The sequence below is a fragment of the Malus domestica genome, chromosome 05, assembly GCF_042453785.1.
Source record: "Malus domestica chromosome 05, GDT2T_hap1".
Lineage (NCBI taxonomy): Eukaryota > Viridiplantae > Streptophyta > Magnoliopsida > Rosales > Rosaceae > Malus > Malus domestica.
This window is the reverse complement of record NC_091665.1, coordinates 43,254,733-43,273,575: the sequence shown is the minus strand read 5'-3', so window position 1 is coordinate 43,273,575 and position 18,843 is coordinate 43,254,733. Positions and strand designations below refer to the sequence as shown.

Genomic DNA, 18,843 nt, shown 5'->3' with positions numbered 1-18,843 from the left:
TTAAATTACTGCTATAACGCTATTCCGAGTGTTGGAAGTCCTATACAAGTAGAAAGTAGGGGAAGGAGAAAAAGTTGATACGCTACAAACTTTAGACCAAAGGTGGACCAGAGTAAAAAGCAACTTTACAGCCTTAGACCATCTCCAACCCTAGGCTAAATGCCAAATTTACCCCCTATTCCCCCTCCCCCCTCCCCCAAACCCAATCCAACCCAAGCCAAATCTTTGGGCTAAAAGCCAAATGCCAATTGAGGGCCAAATTCCCCCCAAGAAATAGCCCATAAATGTGTGGACTCTCTCTTTCCCAATCCACTCTCGCCCCGTCACTCGCGCCACTCGCTCCACGCGGGCGTTAGCCTTCAGCGCCCGACATAATGGGACCCACTGTCAGGGCTGCTGTCGGAAGCAATTATGAGCCCAACGACTCTTTTGTTCATCGGACGGTTGGCATTATTGGACCGTTGGTTGATCCAACGGTCTAGATTCAAATTTAATTTTTTTTAAATGTTATTTTAAAATACATTGAATCCAACGGCTGAAATCGAATATAATCAAATCTAATGGTAAAAAAAAAGATCTAACGGCTCAAATTTAAATCCAACGGCTAAAATAATTTAAAAAAAAATGAAGGCTTGCTTTGTGGAAAAATTTATTGATTTTTCAATATTTATCGGAATTTAAAATTTTTAGATTAAAATGTTCATAAAATTAATTTACGATGGTCTACATAATTAATTTTTTTTTAAAAGTTAATTTAAGAAAAAAAATTAGCCTAAGGGTTGGAGCAGAAAAATTGTTTTTGGACTAAAAGTTAAACTTTTTGGGCTAAAAAATTTGGCTTTTAGCTCAAGGGTTGAAGATGGTCTTAGAGAGGTATTAGTTGACAACTTGAAATCGGATTCCTTTTTCCATTTGATCTTTTTAAGCTAAATTGACTACCGATGGTTTATATGTAGGACTTGGATTGTCTGCCCTCCTAGTTGTGATGCCCTTTCATGCCCTTCTATTTTGTGCGGTCACGGTTAAACCACGTCAATATTTTATATTAATTTTTTAATAAGATAATAAGACAAAAAATAATAAAAATATAAAATATTAACGTGGCTTAACCGTGACCGCACAAAATAAGAGAGCATGGAAGGGCACCACAACTAGGAGAGCAGACAATCCAAGTCCCAGAATATGGACTAGGATGACCTCGTGGCTCGTCCTATTCGCTTGGACCACTCAGCTCTAGCATAGCGACCCCAAGTACTCTCTGTAAGCAATTGACTTGGTGATATGAACATTCCAAGTCTTCATAGTTCATATGCGAGGGAATCGTTGATAAACTCATGAATTTCTTAATTTTTAATGTTCATGTGGGCCCAGATTGCCATGTGGCACCAGTTATTGTTCATGCGGGCATAACCTCACAGGTTGATATCTGTTTTAACATAAAACTTAACGTATGTATCAAAGTGTCATAAATATCACTTTAGGTGACAGACTGGGATGAAAAAAACTTATGTATAAAAGGTTAGAAACCAAAAAATTTCCTTGTAGTAAACTGTGATTTACCCTTAAAAATTTAACATAAATAATTAATAAGGCTTAAGTATTAATCCATTAGTAAATTGATACAATACTAACCAATCGTTTGGATACCAAAATCCTAGATCTTAAAACTCCATAGCCGTCGGCCTCTTGTTTCGACTTGGAGCCGATGGCAGCCCTTATCTCATTTTTTTTTTTTGTAGATAAGGAATCAGCTGATTGTTGCGTCATGGCAGTCCATTCTTATAGGAATTGAAAAGACTCATACATGCATTTCAACCTCCCGTGAGCCACCATCGTGCATTCACCCATGTCATTAATCGAACCCAGAACGTGTCATATAAAATACAACCATATAATTCGCCTCCAACCACTAGATCATCCCGTGGTGGTTAGGGAGAATTGTCCTTTCACATGAACCATATCTTACTATGTTTTTGTTTTCTTTTTAATATTTTAAGTAACTGACTATTATTTATTTACTTATCACAAATAGTTGATCTTGGTCTCCCATCCCCTTTCTTTTGTCGTGGGTGGACATGAATCCACGTGAAAGATGAAGCATTTGAGACACGCACATAACTTTGAAGCTGGCTAGCAAAAGTTTGAAGCACTAGAAGTTAAGCACATCTCCTCTATCTTGTACAAATCTTGCAAGCAATATGCGTATTCGTGAGTTCTTGTTTTTCCACCTCCACGTATCTGCATGCATATACACAAAAATTCTGAATACTTCGGAATACACAATATTTTAAATGTTTTGATCGTTAAATTTTATATATTTAAAAAAAAAAAGAATCTAACATCTGCCCCAAGTCGAAGGCAAGTGATTGACTAGCAGAGACCTTCATAGACGTCCAACAAGTTGACAGATTCGACAGAAAATGGTAACACGGAAATTGGACTACTACAACTGTCATTTTATGGACTAGAGATGATGTTAGGTTTTTATCGTAAACAAAACGGAAATTGGACTACTACAACTATTCGCTTGGACCACTCAGCTCTAGCATCGCGACCCCATGAACTCTGTGTAAGTAATTGACTTGGTGATATGAACATTCCAAGTCTTCATAGTTCATATGCGAGGGAATCGTTGTTAAACTCATGAATTTCTTAATTTTTAATGTTTATGTGGGCTCAAATTGCCACGTGGCATCTAGTTATTGTTCATGCGATCGCCACATCATAGGTTAACATCTGTTTGAACAGAAAACTTAACAGATGTATGAAAGTGTCAAAATTATCATTTTAGGTACCAGACTGAGATGGAAAAAAAAAAACTTATGTATAAAAGGTTGAAAACAAAAAAAATTCATAATAGTAAACTGAGATTTACTCTTAAAAATTTAACATAAATAATTAATTAGGCTTAAGTATTAATCAGTTAGTAAATTGATACAATACTAACCAATCGTTTGGATACCAAAATCCTAGATCTTAAAACTCCATAGCCATCCGCCTCTTGTTTCGACTTGGAGCCGGTGGCAGCCCTTATCTCATTATCCCAACCTTCCTCCTTTCGTTTTAGTATTTTTCATCTATAAGTGCCTCCTTAGTGAGTTTATTTACGAGCATCTCGTACTGATTATTTTAATTTTGTGTTTGTGTTTATATTTTATTTGGTTCTCCTGGGTCTTCGTTGTTTCTGGTGGTTTCACTATTGGTGTTGAGTACAAAATTCAAGTTGGTATTGACACTAGTTGGTTCCTTGTTAGTTTCTGTTTGGGCCCAAAATAATAGTTTGGGCCGAGGGTAGAATCACTCTCGGCCCGAGAAGCCGTGCGACAAAAGGGTCATGGAGCGTTCAGCTCATGGGCTTCCAAGCCTAAGTCGGTTAAATCATAACGCAAGTCGAGTCTTAGTACAATAGGGACTCTCGACGAGATCAATAATCTAGAAAGCGAATCCGGCTCAGTTAAGGACTAGATTCGTAGTCCTAGCGGAGATAGGACTGATCGAGGGGATGTTAATCCGGAGAAGGAAACCTAGTCCGAATAGGATTGGAACTCGGGCTCGATGTTCTGCTACTATAAATACAAGACATTCAGCAACATTGAAAAACCCTTCAATTCAACACACAAAATTGCCCTGCGCAAATTCTCACAACTTGTGATTTTTCTTTTTCCTTTCTCGCTGACACATCTTCCGTTGGCATCAACAGCACTGTGGAAGCAACCGGTGATATCTTAAGTCGGCATAGATAACTCTGTCACCGTAGAGTCAGTCGGTCTCGCAGTATCTTCCGTTGGCATCAACAGCACTGCGGCGAGAACGATTGATTACCTATCTAAGTCTCGGTCGAGAAGGGTTTCTAAATCCTTATTGGTCGAGGTCATCTCATCAGCCTTCTCGGCGAAGTGAGGTGTTACAGTTATTACATTCGGCACATTGAAAGCCGAATTTGATATTGAACTTCGTAAGAATAGTAACCTTGTCTTCAGGTTCGAGAGCCCAAGAGGCCGAGACGTGTTCCTTTCTCGGCCGCAATCGCAAGACGCAGAAGTCAGTAGCGCGACCCAACGCAACATCAACAAATTTACTCCTCGGCCGAGCTCGGCCGACGAGTTGGCACGCCCCGCATTCACCGAAGGACGTAGTTAGCTCATTAATTACTCGGCCTGCGCGCCACGTAGGCTTGGTAGTTTCTAGGGTCAACAGTTTCTCTTCCGAGTCCACATTGCTCGTTAGCAAAGAGTGTCCTCATATTCGTTATATTGTCGTTTTTGTGCGCATAATTTCTCAAGTTTATTTGACTTTGGAGTGTCATCTTAATCTTCTAAGTTTGAGTGTTATGAGATTACATTATGTAATTGGAAATAAGAGTCGTGTTATTATTAACTTAATAACTGTTTAGCACTTGAACGCTACATAATATAAATTTTCAAAGAAAAAAAATGTTTATTATTTGTTTCCGGCCCACTTATAGCCAAAAGGCCTGACTCAACAAAAATTTACATATAGTTATATACCCAAAAAAAAAGACATAATATAATCACCAATTTTACTAATTATAAAAAATTTAGAATGCATAATAATATTTTTTGAGTGTCAGTAATAATTTCCTTTTTAATTTATAAATTCAGCAGTTTAGTAGCTACTCGCGAGTATAAATACGCGCACAACTTTCCCATTCAGAAATTCGAAATATCCAGAAACAGTACCAAATTTGAAAGCGCGGGAATCTCACTCGGTGACTCGAACGACCTTCTTCGACCTCCAAGCCACAATCCTCAAGCTCCAAACCCTAACAACAATGTCGACCGCCAAAGCGAGCAACAAGAAGCGCAGGACCGACCCGGAGATCGCCAAATCGGACCACCTCGATCTCGACCTCGACCTCTCCAAGTACGTCTATCCGATTAATCGATTCTTCTCTTTTCATTTTTCAATTTTTTGCCTTGCGATTTGTGGATGAAAGTGTGCGGTTCTGAATACGCAGTGATATCAAGGGAATCATGTCGGCGATTCATCAGATCCGAGAGAAGGCTCACAAGGACGGTCTGAAGAAGAACGAAGAGACGATTTCGAGGTGAGTCGAATCGTTTCGGTCCGATCAGGTTTCGTTATCGCTTAAATTGGAAGCTCGATCAGTATTTTCTTGCGATTTCGTAATAGATGCTGATTGGTGTTTGTTTTTCGCCTGAATTAAATTGATGAAAATTCTGATAACTGACTGCGATTGCTTGCTTGTTTTATTGAACGCGTTCGTTCTGATCCGATTTACGATATGAATTTGTAATGCTACTAATTAAGATGATTAATCATTAATTTACTATCGATGTTTGGTATGCGAAATTTGAATCAACATAAATGAGTAAGAAATCAGGAATTAGGTTTTGTTAATACATTCTGTTTTCGTTCTCTGTTGCTTCGAATTTGTATCGTTACTCTGTGTTTTCGTGACAGTGTGGCAGCTGAGGTCAGGTCTGCCATTGATGAGCTCAAGTCCAAACTCGAAAAGGATAGGTAACCGAAATTTGGAAGAATCGCCAGCTTAAGCTACTACATGCTTGTCCCTTTGCATCAATAGTTTCTTCAGTGTTTGCATTGATTGTTTCTTCGCAACAAGTAAACTAATCAGGTACATTTTGTTTTCTTTACATGTTAGGCAAAGTTTCGCTAAATCCCTCTCTAAGAGCTCAAAAGAGGTATCTTGAAAACAATGGATGATCCGGCGAAGAAATTTGAATTCGCAGTTGTTTTAGCTCTGATTAATGTTTGTTTTTATGCAAGCAGTGTGAAAATTGCTTGAAGACTGAAGCTGCAAAGTTCCAAGCACTTTATGAAAAGTTCTGCAAGGACCAAGCAAGCCATCTGCAGGCCTTGAAAGGTAGTTCCTTGTAGTTCAAGTCTTCACTCCTTTAAACTCAGCGACATAGATAATCTTGTTACATTAATTGAGAGAGGGATAGGTGCTCGACTATGTTAACATTCAGAAACTAGCGTAATTTTCGGGTTCATGGATAGGACGTTTACTTCTATACATGTAGTTCCTTAGTCCACCTCCGTTTTTCAGAAACTAAGATCATACCCGGGCTGCAGTACAGGTCTTTCAATCGTATAATTATGACCCTACGATAGACCCTCGACGCTGTTAAGCATTGTTCTCTTTTGCTAAAGAAATGTTTCTGTTGAACTGTATTCAAATGAAATGGGAGATACAACAATGCAAATGACTGCTGTTGGTCCTTCGTTTTACTAACTGGGGAAGTTTGTTCGACAGGAGTTATTTCGAACTATGAAGAAGAGAAGGAAAGGCTCTGCGCACGATACGAACAATTGAGTATGCGAAAAAAATAACTCTCTTACTCGTAACTGTAGGATTGGAATCGGGTATACTAACGTTCTGATGGGTTGATGTCAGGGAAGCGAGAAAGGAGTATGATTTCTGAGCATGAGAAAGCTTGCGCTGATAAAATTAACAAACTGGAAGAGTCATTGAAAAAGAAGAAGCAGGCACTCTCTCTCTCTCTCTCTCTCTCTCTCTCTCTCTGCAAACAAGTCTCAAAACCAGATTTATTCATCTGTTTGCAAACACAGGACGACAGAACTTTCAGTGTTCTGAGAAAGTCTCTGGGTTCAATTTTGGACAATGGTTCCGACGAGGACATCCCGGCTGATGATTGAAGATTACTTCAGAGTTGAAAAGGGCAGTGCTACAAATATTCAGCTGTTAAATCTCCATTAACCCGAGGTATTACGTTCACTGATACTTTCGATATGATATAAGCCGTAGGTGTAAGGTTTCTTTTCTCAGCTTCACTATGGTAGTGAACCAAAATTGATGTTAATGCCCGTTAGTATCGTTATACTGTAATTCCCCATGACTTTCGAGAATGCTTAGTCCGAAACAGTTTAGCAAGGCACGACAATTTAACTTCATATACGGTATCAAATTATTACCTGCTACATGTGAAAAATCGATCACGTATTAATTTTGGAGAAGAGTTCCGGTGTAAGCTCTTCATTCTTCCCTAATCCATGCAGCGGCAATATAACGCGTTGTACCGCCAAGCTTCAGATGCTAGTTACAATTTGTAGGCTGCCTCGCATAAGCAGTTTAGTGAACAGGATTTGGAGGAGTTGGTGATTGCCCCTGTTGGACGGACCATGGAGGGCGCTTGTTGTGTTCCTACAAAGAAACGTTTCACATCCATCACACATACGAAACACCAGCAATTGCATTCTGATCTACTTGCAATAACTTACGAATTACAGACTACTTATTTTGAAAGTGCTTTTCTTATTCTCCCTCGACATAATACTATTGACTACTACCAACGAAAAAGCACCATGAAGGTAAAACCTCCACTATATGCTCACTGATAGAAAATAACTTACCTCGTCATATCGTACCTAATGTGAAGTCTACAATTCCATAACTTATACTTCCTTAGAATTTTAGGAAAATCTCCTTTCGTGTGATTATCCCTGAATATTATTCCGAATGCTAGCCTCTTGCAAGTGATACTCACATATGTAACGATTTTTTTTTCATGTAAATTGTTTACTTACCCCAACTTCTGTCACAAAATGGCACGAGGAACACCTAACGGAAGGCGCTCCATACAGGTACATCAGCAACACTGCACAGCTACCACATTTAACTTGTCCAACCTGATGAGCTGATAAAAGAAGAATCCGTTAGATTTTGCCAATCTGCCATCACGACGGCAAACCACCAAACATCTTACATGTGCAGAAGAGAAAATTACACTTTACTACACAGACAAAAGGCTCGAAGGCTCTGATAACCGGGACTTATCAAATCTACAAGAGAAGCAATAGAATTATAAATTGCGGTTTTTCGCTTAGAATCAAGTATGGCACACTGCTTGTGGTTTGTGGAAATCGCGGTTTAGGGTTCAAGGTTTCATTGTATGGCACTACTACGTAAAACTATGACCGAGGCACTGCAGGGCTCAATCAACTCAAAAGATCCGATCAACTTTGTTAGAGTACATCGCGAATCTTTCATATTTGAGGTTGGTTTAGATCGCGCTTTAGCTTCTCTTCCCCATTTCACATTGTTGCCATATATTTTTGCGCTACGTATAGAAAATCATCACAAATGATCGTAAAGTAAGAACAAAGAGGAGGGAATGAAACGGAGAATCTTAACTTGTTAGGTGCACACTAAGTATCTAAGCGAAAGAGGAAGAGAGAAGAATCACCTTCGAGCACGAAGTTGACGGTCTGACAGCACGAGCACTCGACATGTCTGGCTCCTCGAGGATACTTCAGCAGCCGGCGGCAAGAACCACAGACCATTTGAGCTATTTCTACATCACGATCACACAACTCACCAGGTGAGAAAACCTTGCACTATTTTTACTTCATCTCAAAAGGAAATCAGAGGCTCCAAACAACATTCTTCTCCGGAATCCAATAATCCACATTCTGTTATTCATTTCCAATTAAATTACCCAAATTATTCACTTTCCATTTTCACATTAGAAATTAGAGACTTTTGAAACAAATGCCAGGTGGGTTACTTTTTTTTGTTTATTTTTTTTCGATACAAGCGATATTCTACCTTGAACAACTAAAATGCGGGGTGAGGACTATTCGAACTCGAGTGAATGTGTAAGGGAGCACGTACGCTCTAGCCAATGTAGCTACGCCCACGTCTGCGACTTCATGGTTAAAATTTTAGGAAAACTGATGAAAATAGTTTGAAAACTTTGAGTTTGAATGATAAGGACAAAATAAAGGGTAAAGTAAATAGTACATGATTGATTTTTAGTATAAAAGTGTTATTTTTCGTTAAAGTAAACAGTTCCGAGAACTTTTCGTTAAAGTTTCTAAAATTTTAAAATTTTAAAGTGAACCCAACCCAGTTACAGTTGCTAAATGCAAACCATAATCACATATTTCAATAAAAAAAAGTAAATAATTAAAATAGAAGAATAAAAAAATATTCTCTAAGAAAAAGAAAAACCCAACTGACACGAAACGCAGAGAGAAACGGAGTCTCTGATTGATATAATAAGTTGTTTGTTATTAGGGGGTTATAAAATGGAGGGAGACTGACTGACTCACCGGAAGGCGGTGATGGCTGCGCGGCGGTGGATTGGAGCTCCGACTGCGGCGCTTCGTCTACTTCCACTTTGCTGTCCATCATCCTCCTCCTCCTACTCCACTGTGCCTTTCTCTTACTGTCGCTTTGCACAAACGGCGGGTTGCAGAAAACGACTTAGGGGCCAACATTAAGCGAAATGCTGATCTGGCATTAAGATGTAGATTTTGTTGCCGTATTTTGGTTGTACTGGATTTAGCTATTTTACCGTACTTTGTACAAATCTCACTACTATTATTTTTTTCTGTAATATTTTACCCTCTTCAAGCCTGTTGTTCCAATTCACCCCAACTCATCATCCTCCATGTCTTATATTACACTCCATGTCTTACACTACCACGTTTTGTTAACTAGACTGAAAGAGACATTAGCTTCGTCAACTCAACCACCATGTGGTGGCGCCAATGATTGAGGACGAATCCCAACCCGTATTCCGTACAAACATGCCTTGATTCAATTCTTAGCTTTGATGAATCACACAATAGTGGCCAAGAAAGGTTGAAATGCCTATCCACCATCTGAACCCCTTTTAAGTGAAAATAAAAAATCATCCCAACTTATATTACCCTATTCCGTCAACTAGACTGAAAGAGACAGTTCCTCTGAAATTGAAGAGTCCCTATGTGCCCAAATTCAAAGTTTTGAACTTGTCTTACAAATTTCAGATGAGACTTTAAAGCAAAATCTCACATACATAAAACATAAAAACATCTTAATGAAAGAGCAATCCCGATATTAAAAAGGATTATAATCGTTGAAGATGATTAAGAAAAGATTATGAAGAAAAAGGCGAGGCAACCGTGAGGTATCAATGAACTCAGATATATATTTAACGATGATGTCATACATGTATGTACTTAATGATAGCTTAACTACAGGGAAATACAATTAGTTCCAGCTCTCCAGCTTAAAACGAGACGAAAACAAAACTTTCAAGACAAAACGGTTTGAACCAATTCCAAACACGAGCCATTCGACTCCGATGAAAACGCATCCACTAATTCTGATTAACTTTCTCGAAACCCGCCCTGATGAACCTTCTGATTCGCCTTCAACCTCTTGAAACTCCGGCGTGTATCTATTATTATCACGGTAAAGCCTGTTAACTTCGTGCTTGTTTAGACGAGAACTCAGAAAGCAAAGATGTTGTGTTTCAGCAATCAACTACATCAGGCTCCTTTCTTCTTTTGGTTTTTGGCAGGCTTGATGTCCTTTGTGAGCATTCTTGGCGCTATGGCCATCGACATGAGCTCTTGGAACAGCAGCTTGCAGGCATAAGGAATGTAAACCTAGACAAACGTAAGACAAGCGGCGGATAGCATTAACCTCTCACCGATCGGAGCAATATTACAACTCTAGGCATGGATTCATGCACCGTATGAGAGAGAGCGAGAGAGAGAGAGAGAGATTGATTTACCTGAACAATGTCGGTTTTGTTCTTGCAACCCCTGCACTCAAACGAATTCTTCTTGAGATTTGCAATAGCTATTAACCCACAACGCTCACAGACATGAACCCTATATGCATCACTCTGGTCAAATAATCTTTCTTTCAGAAAGTGAGCAGCACCATGGGCAATCATGCAATCTCGTTCCATTTCCCCGAAGCGTAGACCACCATCACGAGATCGTCCCTCAGCTGGCTGCCTTGTGAGGATCTGCACTGGACCCCGTCCACGTGAATGGATCTTATCGTCGACCATATGCTTCAGTCTCTGGTAGTATGTGGGGCCAAGGAATATCATAGCGCTGAGCCGCCTGCCCGTGTGACCATTATACATGGTCTCAAATCCACGCATTTGATACCCACAACTGTGAAGAGCTTTACTGATATTGTCCACCTAACAAAGAAAATAATAAGATATGAGAATTTCCAGGAAAAACAAAACCAACTGCAGACACGTTTCAATTCAAGAGGAAGTGCAACTCACCGTGACATCTGTAAAAGGTGTAGCATCTCCTTCCTTTCCCATGTGAGCTGCAACCTTCCCCATAATACACTCAATGAGCTGACCAATTGTCATCCGAGAAGGAATAGCATGCGGGTTCACGATTATATCGGGGGTCACCCCTTCCACAGTCCACGGCATGTCTTCCTGGGTATAAGTCATACCCACTGTCCCCTTCTGTCCATGCCTGCTACTAAATTTATCACCAATTTGAGGTATTCTGACAGACCTCACCCGTACTTTAACAAACCGCAACCCATCGGCATTGGTCGTCAGTAGAACCTACAAACACAAAGTAAATGTCAGTATTCTGATAAGAAGACAGTAGATCTCAAACAGAGGTGGCGGGGAGGGGGTGGGAGTGAAATAAAACGAACCTGATCAACTATGCCGGTTTCACTGTGGCGCAAGCTTATGCTGTGGTCACGCCGTGTGTAACGCGATGTAGCTTGCCCTGGAGCCTCATCCTGAGCCATGGGTGTAGTCTTTCCTATGATAACATCCTCACCTGAAACCCTAGTTCCCTAGTAAGGTAATATCAAATAAAATTAGTTAAGCTTTATTTCAGATGTAGTACGACAAAAAATCGTGGTAGGACAAATATACATATACTTACAGGAGGAGCAAGACCATCATCATCCAATTTGTCATAAGAACCATGTCGCATACCCTGTAAAGTCAAACCTTAGCAAGGCGTCCAATACTACATGAGCAGCATCATTAAAAACATAAACTAAAAGTTGAAATTCTCACCATAGTATTTGCTCTGTCAGGACGCCCAAAATCCTCTTTGACAAGGGTCCCCATCTTTTTCTCCTCGTCCCTGTGACAGGAAAAAGTTATTGATGCAACATTGTAGGAAAACAAAATGATTTGTATTCACAATAGCTGTTACAGATAAACTGACCTATAAGATCGGAAGAATAGTGACCGGAAGAATCCACGGTCCACAGAGGATTGATTCATAATGACAGAATCTTCCTGGTTATAACCAGAATAACAGGAGATGGCAACAATAGCATTCTGATGTAGAATGGAAGACAAAGAAAATGTTCATCATCAGACTTTAGTTAGAGAGACAGAGAGAGGCATAGTAAAACAAAGTAAATACTTACGATGCCGGCGGGAAGCTGCCTGAAGTGGAGATGCTCCATGGCTCTTGTGGTGACAAGAGGTTTCTGAGGGTAGTATAAAACATACGCCAATGTATCCTGAGTGAAGCAACAAGAAGATTATCATTAATTTACTGTAACATTCAACAATAGAAGATAAAATACTTGATTTCAATGTGGGAACCAAATCATACCATCCGGAACTGATAATTGGTGACATAAATCCCCATAGCTTGCTTCCCCATAGCAGATTGATATGTATTACGTGGAGACTGATCACACCAATAGCTAATAAATAGATGGAATAATAACTTAATAACATAACCAACACATTAAATTCACTTGTACGACAAGATCACCTGATTATGATCGGGAAACGGTATAATAGAAGCACAAACACCCAAAATAAGTGATGGGTGGATTTCACAATGAGTATAAGTGTCCGAATATGCCTCCTCAGGATTGAGTCTTGCTTGGACAAGATCCTGCACACGAGTTTTTCCAAATTGAATCATGAATCCCTACAGCTTCTACATGTCTGTTTATAATCCAAATAAAACAAGATGCATTTTTCCAGAAAGAATTCTAACATTAATTGTCATGGAAATCATTGTAGTCTCCTCTTCTTCAGTGTCAATATATTCAATATATCCCTTTGCTACAAGGTCATGCCAACCAGCATCTTCAGGGCTTTCCTGAAAAAAATATAAGGGTAGATTGATGTAAACATCGGATGTCCCAAGAAGGTAAATAGAAGATTTCAGCTAGCTCACCCTCTGCTGCAATGCATGAATATCCCTCTTCTTTATGAGAAGCCTCTGTTTATCCACAATGAATAATGGACGACTGCAACGTCCATAGTCAGTATATATCCGCAATTCTTTCAGACGGATATCTCTCACAACCCCAACTTCAGTGTTGACATCAACCTGCACAAGTACAGAGTAATCAGCATCTGTAACGTTTATTGTGACATTTAAACATGAAAAGTCACCAGTCAGAATGGTTATAAGCAAGCGCTATGAAGACTGGGCGGGTAAGAACAAGATGAAAAGGAAAAGAGGAAGAAAATAATGGAGCAATTAACCAAACATAGACTCTACTTATAAAGCCAATGTTTGAATATTGCAGGTTGAGCATTTTTCTTTTGGCACAATATCTACCCAAAATAACAATTCTAAAGAAATAAATGAAAGAGATACTGACCCGTCGCCTTAGCTTTCTCAATGTCCTCACCAACATTTCAGGATCACGATGGATTCCAACCCAACAGCCGTTAACAAAAATTTTTGTAGCTTGGGGTATAACCGCAGGAGAAATTTCCTACAGTCAAGATAAAGATGCTTGTCAAACAAAATAATAAAGAAACCATAAAATCAGAATCCATTAGTACTAATAGAACAAACCTCAAAGTTTTCTGTACCCCATTCTTCCAAAAATTCCAAGATTGGATATGCAGCTGATCCTACCGTTATGTATACCATCAATGCAAGATTCTTTACAAGCCCGCACGCCTGGTATAACAGACAAACATTTAAGTGCCATGTACAGAAAAAAAGGGTTTTTCAACCAAACTTGCAGACTCAAAACTTTTAAAATGTGATACTCACTTGCCCTTCAGGTGTTTCAGCTGGGCACATCATTCCCCATTGCGAATTATGCAGCTGACGCGGTTTAGCCAATTTCCCTGATAAAAGAAACCTTATTCAAACGAAGGAGCGGTAAATTCTAACAAGCCACAGGTAGCAGTAGCAACAAGATGATTGGGCAAAAATAGACACTATAAGGTTTTGCCTTACATCATAGACGAGTCTTATAACTGCAATCCAGAGACCTTACATTTGAAACATAACTATACAAAACACATCAGAAGCCAGAAAGCAGAAAGTGGTTTTACCTTCACGCCCTATTGGAGAATTCAGTCTTCTCAAGTGTGAGAGGGTGGATGCGTATGTCAAACGATTTAACACCTGCGACACTCCAGCCCTTGTACCAGCTGCATTTGCTTGCCCCCAGTTTCCAGTGGCAAGTGAATATTTGAGGCCACTCGTAATGGTTTTAGCTTTGATGGCAAATTGCAGATTAAGATCCTTTCCATTGTCAACACACTGCAACATGCATTAAATATGTAAATATAAAACCAAATAAAATAGAAATTTAATAAACAGGGTTCATGTAAAAAAAAAAAAAAAAATCAGGGTTAATGTAAGCAACCTTCTGTGCATAAGCTCTCACATCCTTAGTCAACTTCCTGAATAGCTGCAATTACATAAACAGTTCTGTATTGGCAAAAAATTCATATAACCTCTAATTTCCACTAAAAAAACCATACATTTCGAAACAAGCCTCCGAGTAAGGGACCAGCAAGATCAAGCCTCTTGTTGCCATAATGATCCCTGTCATCTTCTGGCCTCCGTCCTAGGGCACATAGTAGAAGCCTGTGGACGATATATCTGGAACAAGCACAAATGCATACTTAGTTAACAATTCAAAATCCAACTAGATGCTAATGCATATCATAAAAACCTACCCAAAATAATAAGCTTTCTTTGTCTCACAAAATTCTCCAACACCAACGTGTGGAAGCATTTCCTTTTGTAGAATCTCTTTCGCATACTTGATTCTCTTGTCTCTACTTACACCAACATTTGCACCTCTCTTTCCAATATAATCTAGTGCAACCTATAGTAGAAAATAGAATATTAAGCCACAAGCTAAAAAGAATTTGAGAAACTTGTAGACATTAACCATGAAATAAATAAAACACCTGTTGATTCTGAATCACAAATGCTTCTTCCAGAGAAGGTCTAAGCAGCTCCATCATTTGAGTATCAGAGAAGTCATAACATATGTGCTCTAGGATGTCTTTATCCGCTACAAACCCGAGAGCCCGGAACACAATAATAATAGGAATTTCACCTTTAATATACGGAAGAGTAGCTTTGATGTACTGTCCCGAAGAACCCTGCGATAACAGAAATGCATACAAACAAAATGAAACAAATAGCAGACACTACATGAACAAAAAAAAATTTACTGACACAATCGGTTCCATTACCCCTTTAGAACTAGTCCGAGCAAGCATCCGAACAAACATGGTACTGGGCGGCCTGTTTTGAGACTCCGCCATAGACCGAACTTCAGCCACATAGGCGTACTTGTTAGGCTGCCTCTTCTTGAACACATAGACATGGTTGGTGCTCATCTTCTCTTGAGCAATAAGAACCTTTTCACTCCCATTTATAATAAAATATCCACCTTGATCGTATGGACACTCTCCCAGCTCAGTTAAATCTTTCTCCGAATTCTGGTACAGCGTGCAATAACTAGACCGAAGCATTATAGGAACCTGATAATATACAACAAAACAAATTCAACCAAGTTGTTGACTAGCAGTGTTATATTCATCCATCATTACTGAATTAATCACATTACACACCTTCCCAATGAATACTTTGGTGAAATCCTGGGTCTCAGTGAGTTCCTCGCCATCGTGCCCTTTCTTTATCATCCTCTTTGAGACATCAACATACAAGGGTGCTGAGTACGTCAGATTTCTAAGCCTTGCAGCTTTGGGAAATAAGGTTGCAGTTTCTCCATCGGATTCGGTCATCATGGGCTTACTCAAATAAATCTGACCAAAGCTAATCTTGCATACCGTCTGCAATCCAACCCAACAGTGTTACAGCTCCAAACAACATAACCATGAAAAATGCTCCAAGTTCTACTATCTTTTCATCCAAATATTCAACTGTGAAATAGAAACCCTGGATCCCAATTGCTTGTCCAGCTTTAATTTTTTGCACCAACTATTACCCATAAAATCATCGAAACTACGAAGCTTAAATTCTTTAATAAGACTACTACTTGATCGAAGACAACAGTATTAAAGGTCCAGACAAACTAACCACGAAAATGCTCCAAAATCTACTTCAGTTTCGTAACAAAAATCAACAATCAGAATGGAAACCTAGCTCCCAATTGCTTATAAAATTGTTGTTTCGTGCACCAAGGATTACCCCTAAAACCACAAAAACTACGAAGCTCAAATTCGTTAACAACAACACCATTTAATAGAAGACTACCATTTGCAAAACCCGCCTAAAACCCCCGTTTGGTTCCCTAGAGAAAACGCAGGCAATTTCACACCCATAATTTCCCGGGAGGGAACCCTACCTCGGCGAAATCGGGCTGGTGCCCCGGGTTGTGCTGCGACTCGGGCCGAATCTCGATATCGGCCGACTCGTCGACAATCTCCTGCATTGTGTTCTGAATGAACTCATCGAACGAGTCGAGCTGCTGGCGCACCAAGCCCTTCTCCTCGAAGTAGGCGGAGATGACGGCCCACGCGTCCTCCTGCGTGATTTCATCTTCATCGTCGTCGTCCATGTACTGCTGATCGTCGTACTCGTGCTCCTCCTCCATGATTTACGGCGGAGGATTGGGATTGGAAACCCTAGGTCCAGGTCCGGTGGAATTCTCTGCGTCCGATTGAACGGTGTCGTTTCGAAGTGCGAGCGAAACCCTAGCGGAGCTTTTTCGCTGTCGGGGTTCGGAGGAGTACTGCAGAGTTGGAAAAATGAAAGTTTTGACGAATGAAGTGCGCTTTTATTCAGTGGGGGACAAAACGACGTAGAGATTTAGGCGGTTTTGGCCGTAAGAGAGAGAAACGACATTGACTCTGGTAGTCGATTAGAGATCAATGCTATTTAGCTAATGCCAAACTATCATCTTCATATTCTACAAAATGTAATTTTGGTGAAAACTTTCTTATAATCCATCTCTTAATCTTTTGAGAACGGGTCTCAATAAGCATGTTATTGGTCGAACAGTTCTCAAAGGGGTGTGTTATCCACACACCCCTTTTTACTTCTTTCACATTCCTTATTAATTTATATCCTTTGTTTTTTTTCAATTCATCCGATCCAACGGCCGAAAATTAAAAGGGTGTGAGAGAAGTAAAAAATGATGTGTGGATATCACATCCCTTCTCAAAAGATCAAGGTGGAATGAATGAGAGCAGCAATGGCCGAGATATTTTTTGTTCTTTTTTGTACATTTTTCTTTTATTTCTCTTACCATTACAACAAACTATCATATTCATGTTTTTCAAAATATATGTTTCCGTGCAAAATCTATTATAATTCGTATTTAAACACTTGCAGTCAATGATTTAAAACCTAAATTTAAATATATTTGAATCATTTTTTTGTCAAAATTTCTTTTATCTACATCTAAACTACATATTAATAGAACTATCTTTGTCAACCAAAAGAGGGTGAAAGAATGTTTAGCAAAACAAAATTTTGCCATTTTTTTAAGCCTCACCTACATGTGATTTTAACCAAAAAAAATATATATATATACACTAAATATACATTTTAACATCTCTATATTTTTCACTTATTTTTTACTTTCCGGCTTAAATATTTTACTAAATATACAGTTGTTGCTCAATAAATCGTAAATCCGTTTCCATATACACTATATAGATTTTCTTAATATTCACGGAAAATATTTCGAGAAAACAAAAAAAATTCATTTTTTACAAAAAAACGTGAATTAACACTCATGGTTTTCAGTCGGTTTTCCAAATTCGTACATAAATCACCATTCAATCTATTTATTTTCAACTTCACCTTCATTGTGAAGTTTTGAAAACTAAGGTGAGACTTTCCCTTTAGATTCTTGAGTGTAGAACCCCATTTGACAATGTTCTGGGCCTCACTACTATATTTTTCACTTTTTTTTTTGTTTTTGGCTTAAATATTCTACTAAATGTAGATTTGTTGCTCAATAAACTATAAAACAGCATCTATATTCTTTAAAAAATTTAACTTAATGCTGAGGGAAAATTTTGTGAAAATAAAAAATTTGCATTTTTGTCGAAACACATGGGTAGGAGGGCTCGACACATGAAAATCAAGGTGGAGTTAGCTCACACACGATGGCGTGGGGCCCACCCACGCGCATAGCCAAGAGCCAAATAGCTCATTTTTCCTCCAAGCTGAGCTGTTGGATTTCTAATTGTTTACACGTGGCGCAATCTAGGGCAACATAAATAATTTTGAAGTTCATCGGTCATGATTATTCTAAAGGTTAAAAATTCCAAAATAAATACCCATATTTTATGGGTGGACTTGCACAAAGATAATTACTGTTCAGAGTGAATAATAAGGACAATTACATTGCCCTTACCCTCTTAAAGCGTGTGAACTTACTCTTAGATTATGTAGGAAGCTCCTCTTTACTATTGAGTATTTTACTATAAACATGTTAAAAAAAATTAAAAATTCAAGTGTTATTTGAAAAAATCAAATGCTTCACCATAAAACGGCTAAACGTGGTAAAAAGGTTTTTAATTATCAAAAATTTGTTTTCAAAAACAATCTCAAACTGACGGTGTGATATTTTTTACCTTTGACCAAATTCATGTTACAAACACAATCAACATGATAAGAATTGATCATGTGGTGTGCATGCATGCAATCACATAAAATAAGTGGATCATGCTATGAATCACATGATCCCTTAATTTGTAGCATGATAATACATCTATACAAGTTCATACACAAAATCTTCATCAAATCTTTGCACGTAAAAGGAAGCCACGTGTCAAAATCTGGAAGGACTTGAAACAGGTTTAGTCGGTGCAGGACCCTTTT

At 38.9% G+C, this 18,843-nt stretch overlaps 3 protein-coding genes across 4 annotated transcripts; 1 reads left to right on the top strand and 2 right to left on the bottom strand.

The window, feature by feature from the left end:
* The first annotated feature begins 4,647 nt into the window (after nucleotides 1-4,647).
* On the top strand, nucleotides 4,648-7,166 carry LOC103434789 (gamma tubulin complex adapter mto1). Of its 2 annotated transcripts, XR_003773723.2 has the most exons (9): nucleotides 4,648-4,884; nucleotides 4,979-5,068; nucleotides 5,446-5,505; nucleotides 5,648-5,687; nucleotides 5,776-5,869; nucleotides 6,263-6,322; nucleotides 6,404-6,495; nucleotides 6,580-6,733; nucleotides 7,027-7,166. XR_003773723.2 is itself a non-coding variant. In XM_008373142.4 (8 exons), the coding sequence occupies exons 1-8, from the start codon at nucleotides 4,793-4,795 to the stop codon at nucleotides 6,664-6,666; spliced, it is 615 nt and encodes a 204-aa protein (XP_008371364.2). In that variant the 5' UTR covers nucleotides 4,648-4,792; the 3' UTR covers nucleotides 6,667-6,921. The 2 variants fall into 2 exon arrangements, 1 of the variants encoding a protein (XP_008371364.2); XM_008373142.4 differs by lacking the exon at nucleotides 7,027-7,166 and having other exon boundaries at nucleotides 6,580-6,921.
* LOC103434790 (protein LOL2-like) lies at nucleotides 6,846-9,407 on the bottom strand. The gene is made up of 4 exons (XM_029103177.2): nucleotides 9,082-9,407; nucleotides 8,214-8,321; nucleotides 7,555-7,664; nucleotides 6,846-7,171 (listed from the first exon to the last, which is right to left on the bottom strand). Exons 1-4 carry the CDS (start codon nucleotides 9,161-9,163, stop codon nucleotides 7,100-7,102), a joined length of 372 nt encoding a protein of 123 aa, XP_028959010.1. The 5' UTR covers nucleotides 9,164-9,407; the 3' UTR covers nucleotides 6,846-7,099.
* A 512-nt stretch (nucleotides 9,408-9,919) lies between these two features.
* On the bottom strand, nucleotides 9,920-16,907 carry LOC103434788 (DNA-directed RNA polymerase II subunit RPB2). Its single transcript, XM_029103176.2, has 23 exons — nucleotides 16,355-16,907; nucleotides 15,618-15,839; nucleotides 15,237-15,527; nucleotides 14,946-15,143; nucleotides 14,709-14,860; nucleotides 14,511-14,631; nucleotides 14,393-14,437; nucleotides 14,076-14,286; nucleotides 13,789-13,865; nucleotides 13,585-13,692; nucleotides 13,385-13,501; nucleotides 12,952-13,107; nucleotides 12,769-12,873; nucleotides 12,538-12,663; nucleotides 12,373-12,450; nucleotides 12,182-12,277; nucleotides 11,974-12,089; nucleotides 11,820-11,889; nucleotides 11,683-11,736; nucleotides 11,444-11,590; nucleotides 11,049-11,348; nucleotides 10,536-10,958; nucleotides 9,920-10,407 (listed from the first exon to the last, which is right to left on the bottom strand). Exons 1-23 carry the CDS (start codon nucleotides 16,601-16,603, stop codon nucleotides 10,288-10,290), a joined length of 3,582 nt encoding a protein of 1,193 aa, XP_028959009.1. The 5' UTR covers nucleotides 16,604-16,907; the 3' UTR covers nucleotides 9,920-10,287.
* Between the last annotated feature and the right edge of the window lie 1,936 nt (nucleotides 16,908-18,843).

Excerpts from the sequence above, each read along its gene's own strand:
- LOC103434790 (XM_029103177.2), bottom strand. The coding sequence starts at position 9,163 with ATGATGGACAGCAAAGTGGAAGTAGACGAAGCGCCGCAGTCGGAGCTC. Across the intron at positions 7,665-8,213 it reads CGTCAACTTCGTGCTCGAAG|CTCATCAGGTTGGACAAGTT; the intron begins GTGATTCTTCTC and ends TTCTTTTATCAG. Across the intron at positions 7,172-7,554 it reads ATTTTGTGACAGAAGTTGGG|GAACACAACAAGCGCCCTCC; the intron begins GTAAGTAAACAA and ends GTTTCTTTGTAG.
- LOC103434789 (XM_008373142.4), top strand. The coding sequence starts at position 4,793 with ATGTCGACCGCCAAAGCGAGCAACAAGAAGCGCAGGACCGACCCGGAG. Across the intron at positions 4,885-4,978 it reads CTCGACCTCGACCTCTCCAA|TGATATCAAGGGAATCATGT; the intron begins GTACGTCTATCC and ends CTGAATACGCAG. Across the intron at positions 5,688-5,775 it reads TCTCTAAGAGCTCAAAAGAG|TGTGAAAATTGCTTGAAGAC; the intron begins GTATCTTGAAAA and ends TTATGCAAGCAG.
- LOC103434788 (XM_029103176.2), bottom strand. The coding sequence starts at position 16,603 with ATGGAGGAGGAGCACGAGTACGACGATCAGCAGTACATGGACGACGAC. Across the intron at positions 14,861-14,945 it reads TTGTGATTCAGAATCAACAG|GTTGCACTAGATTATATTGG; the intron begins GTGTTTTATTTA and ends TTTCTACTATAG. Across the intron at positions 13,693-13,788 it reads CTGAAACACCTGAAGGGCAA|GCGTGCGGGCTTGTAAAGAA; the intron begins GTGAGTATCACA and ends CTGTTATACCAG.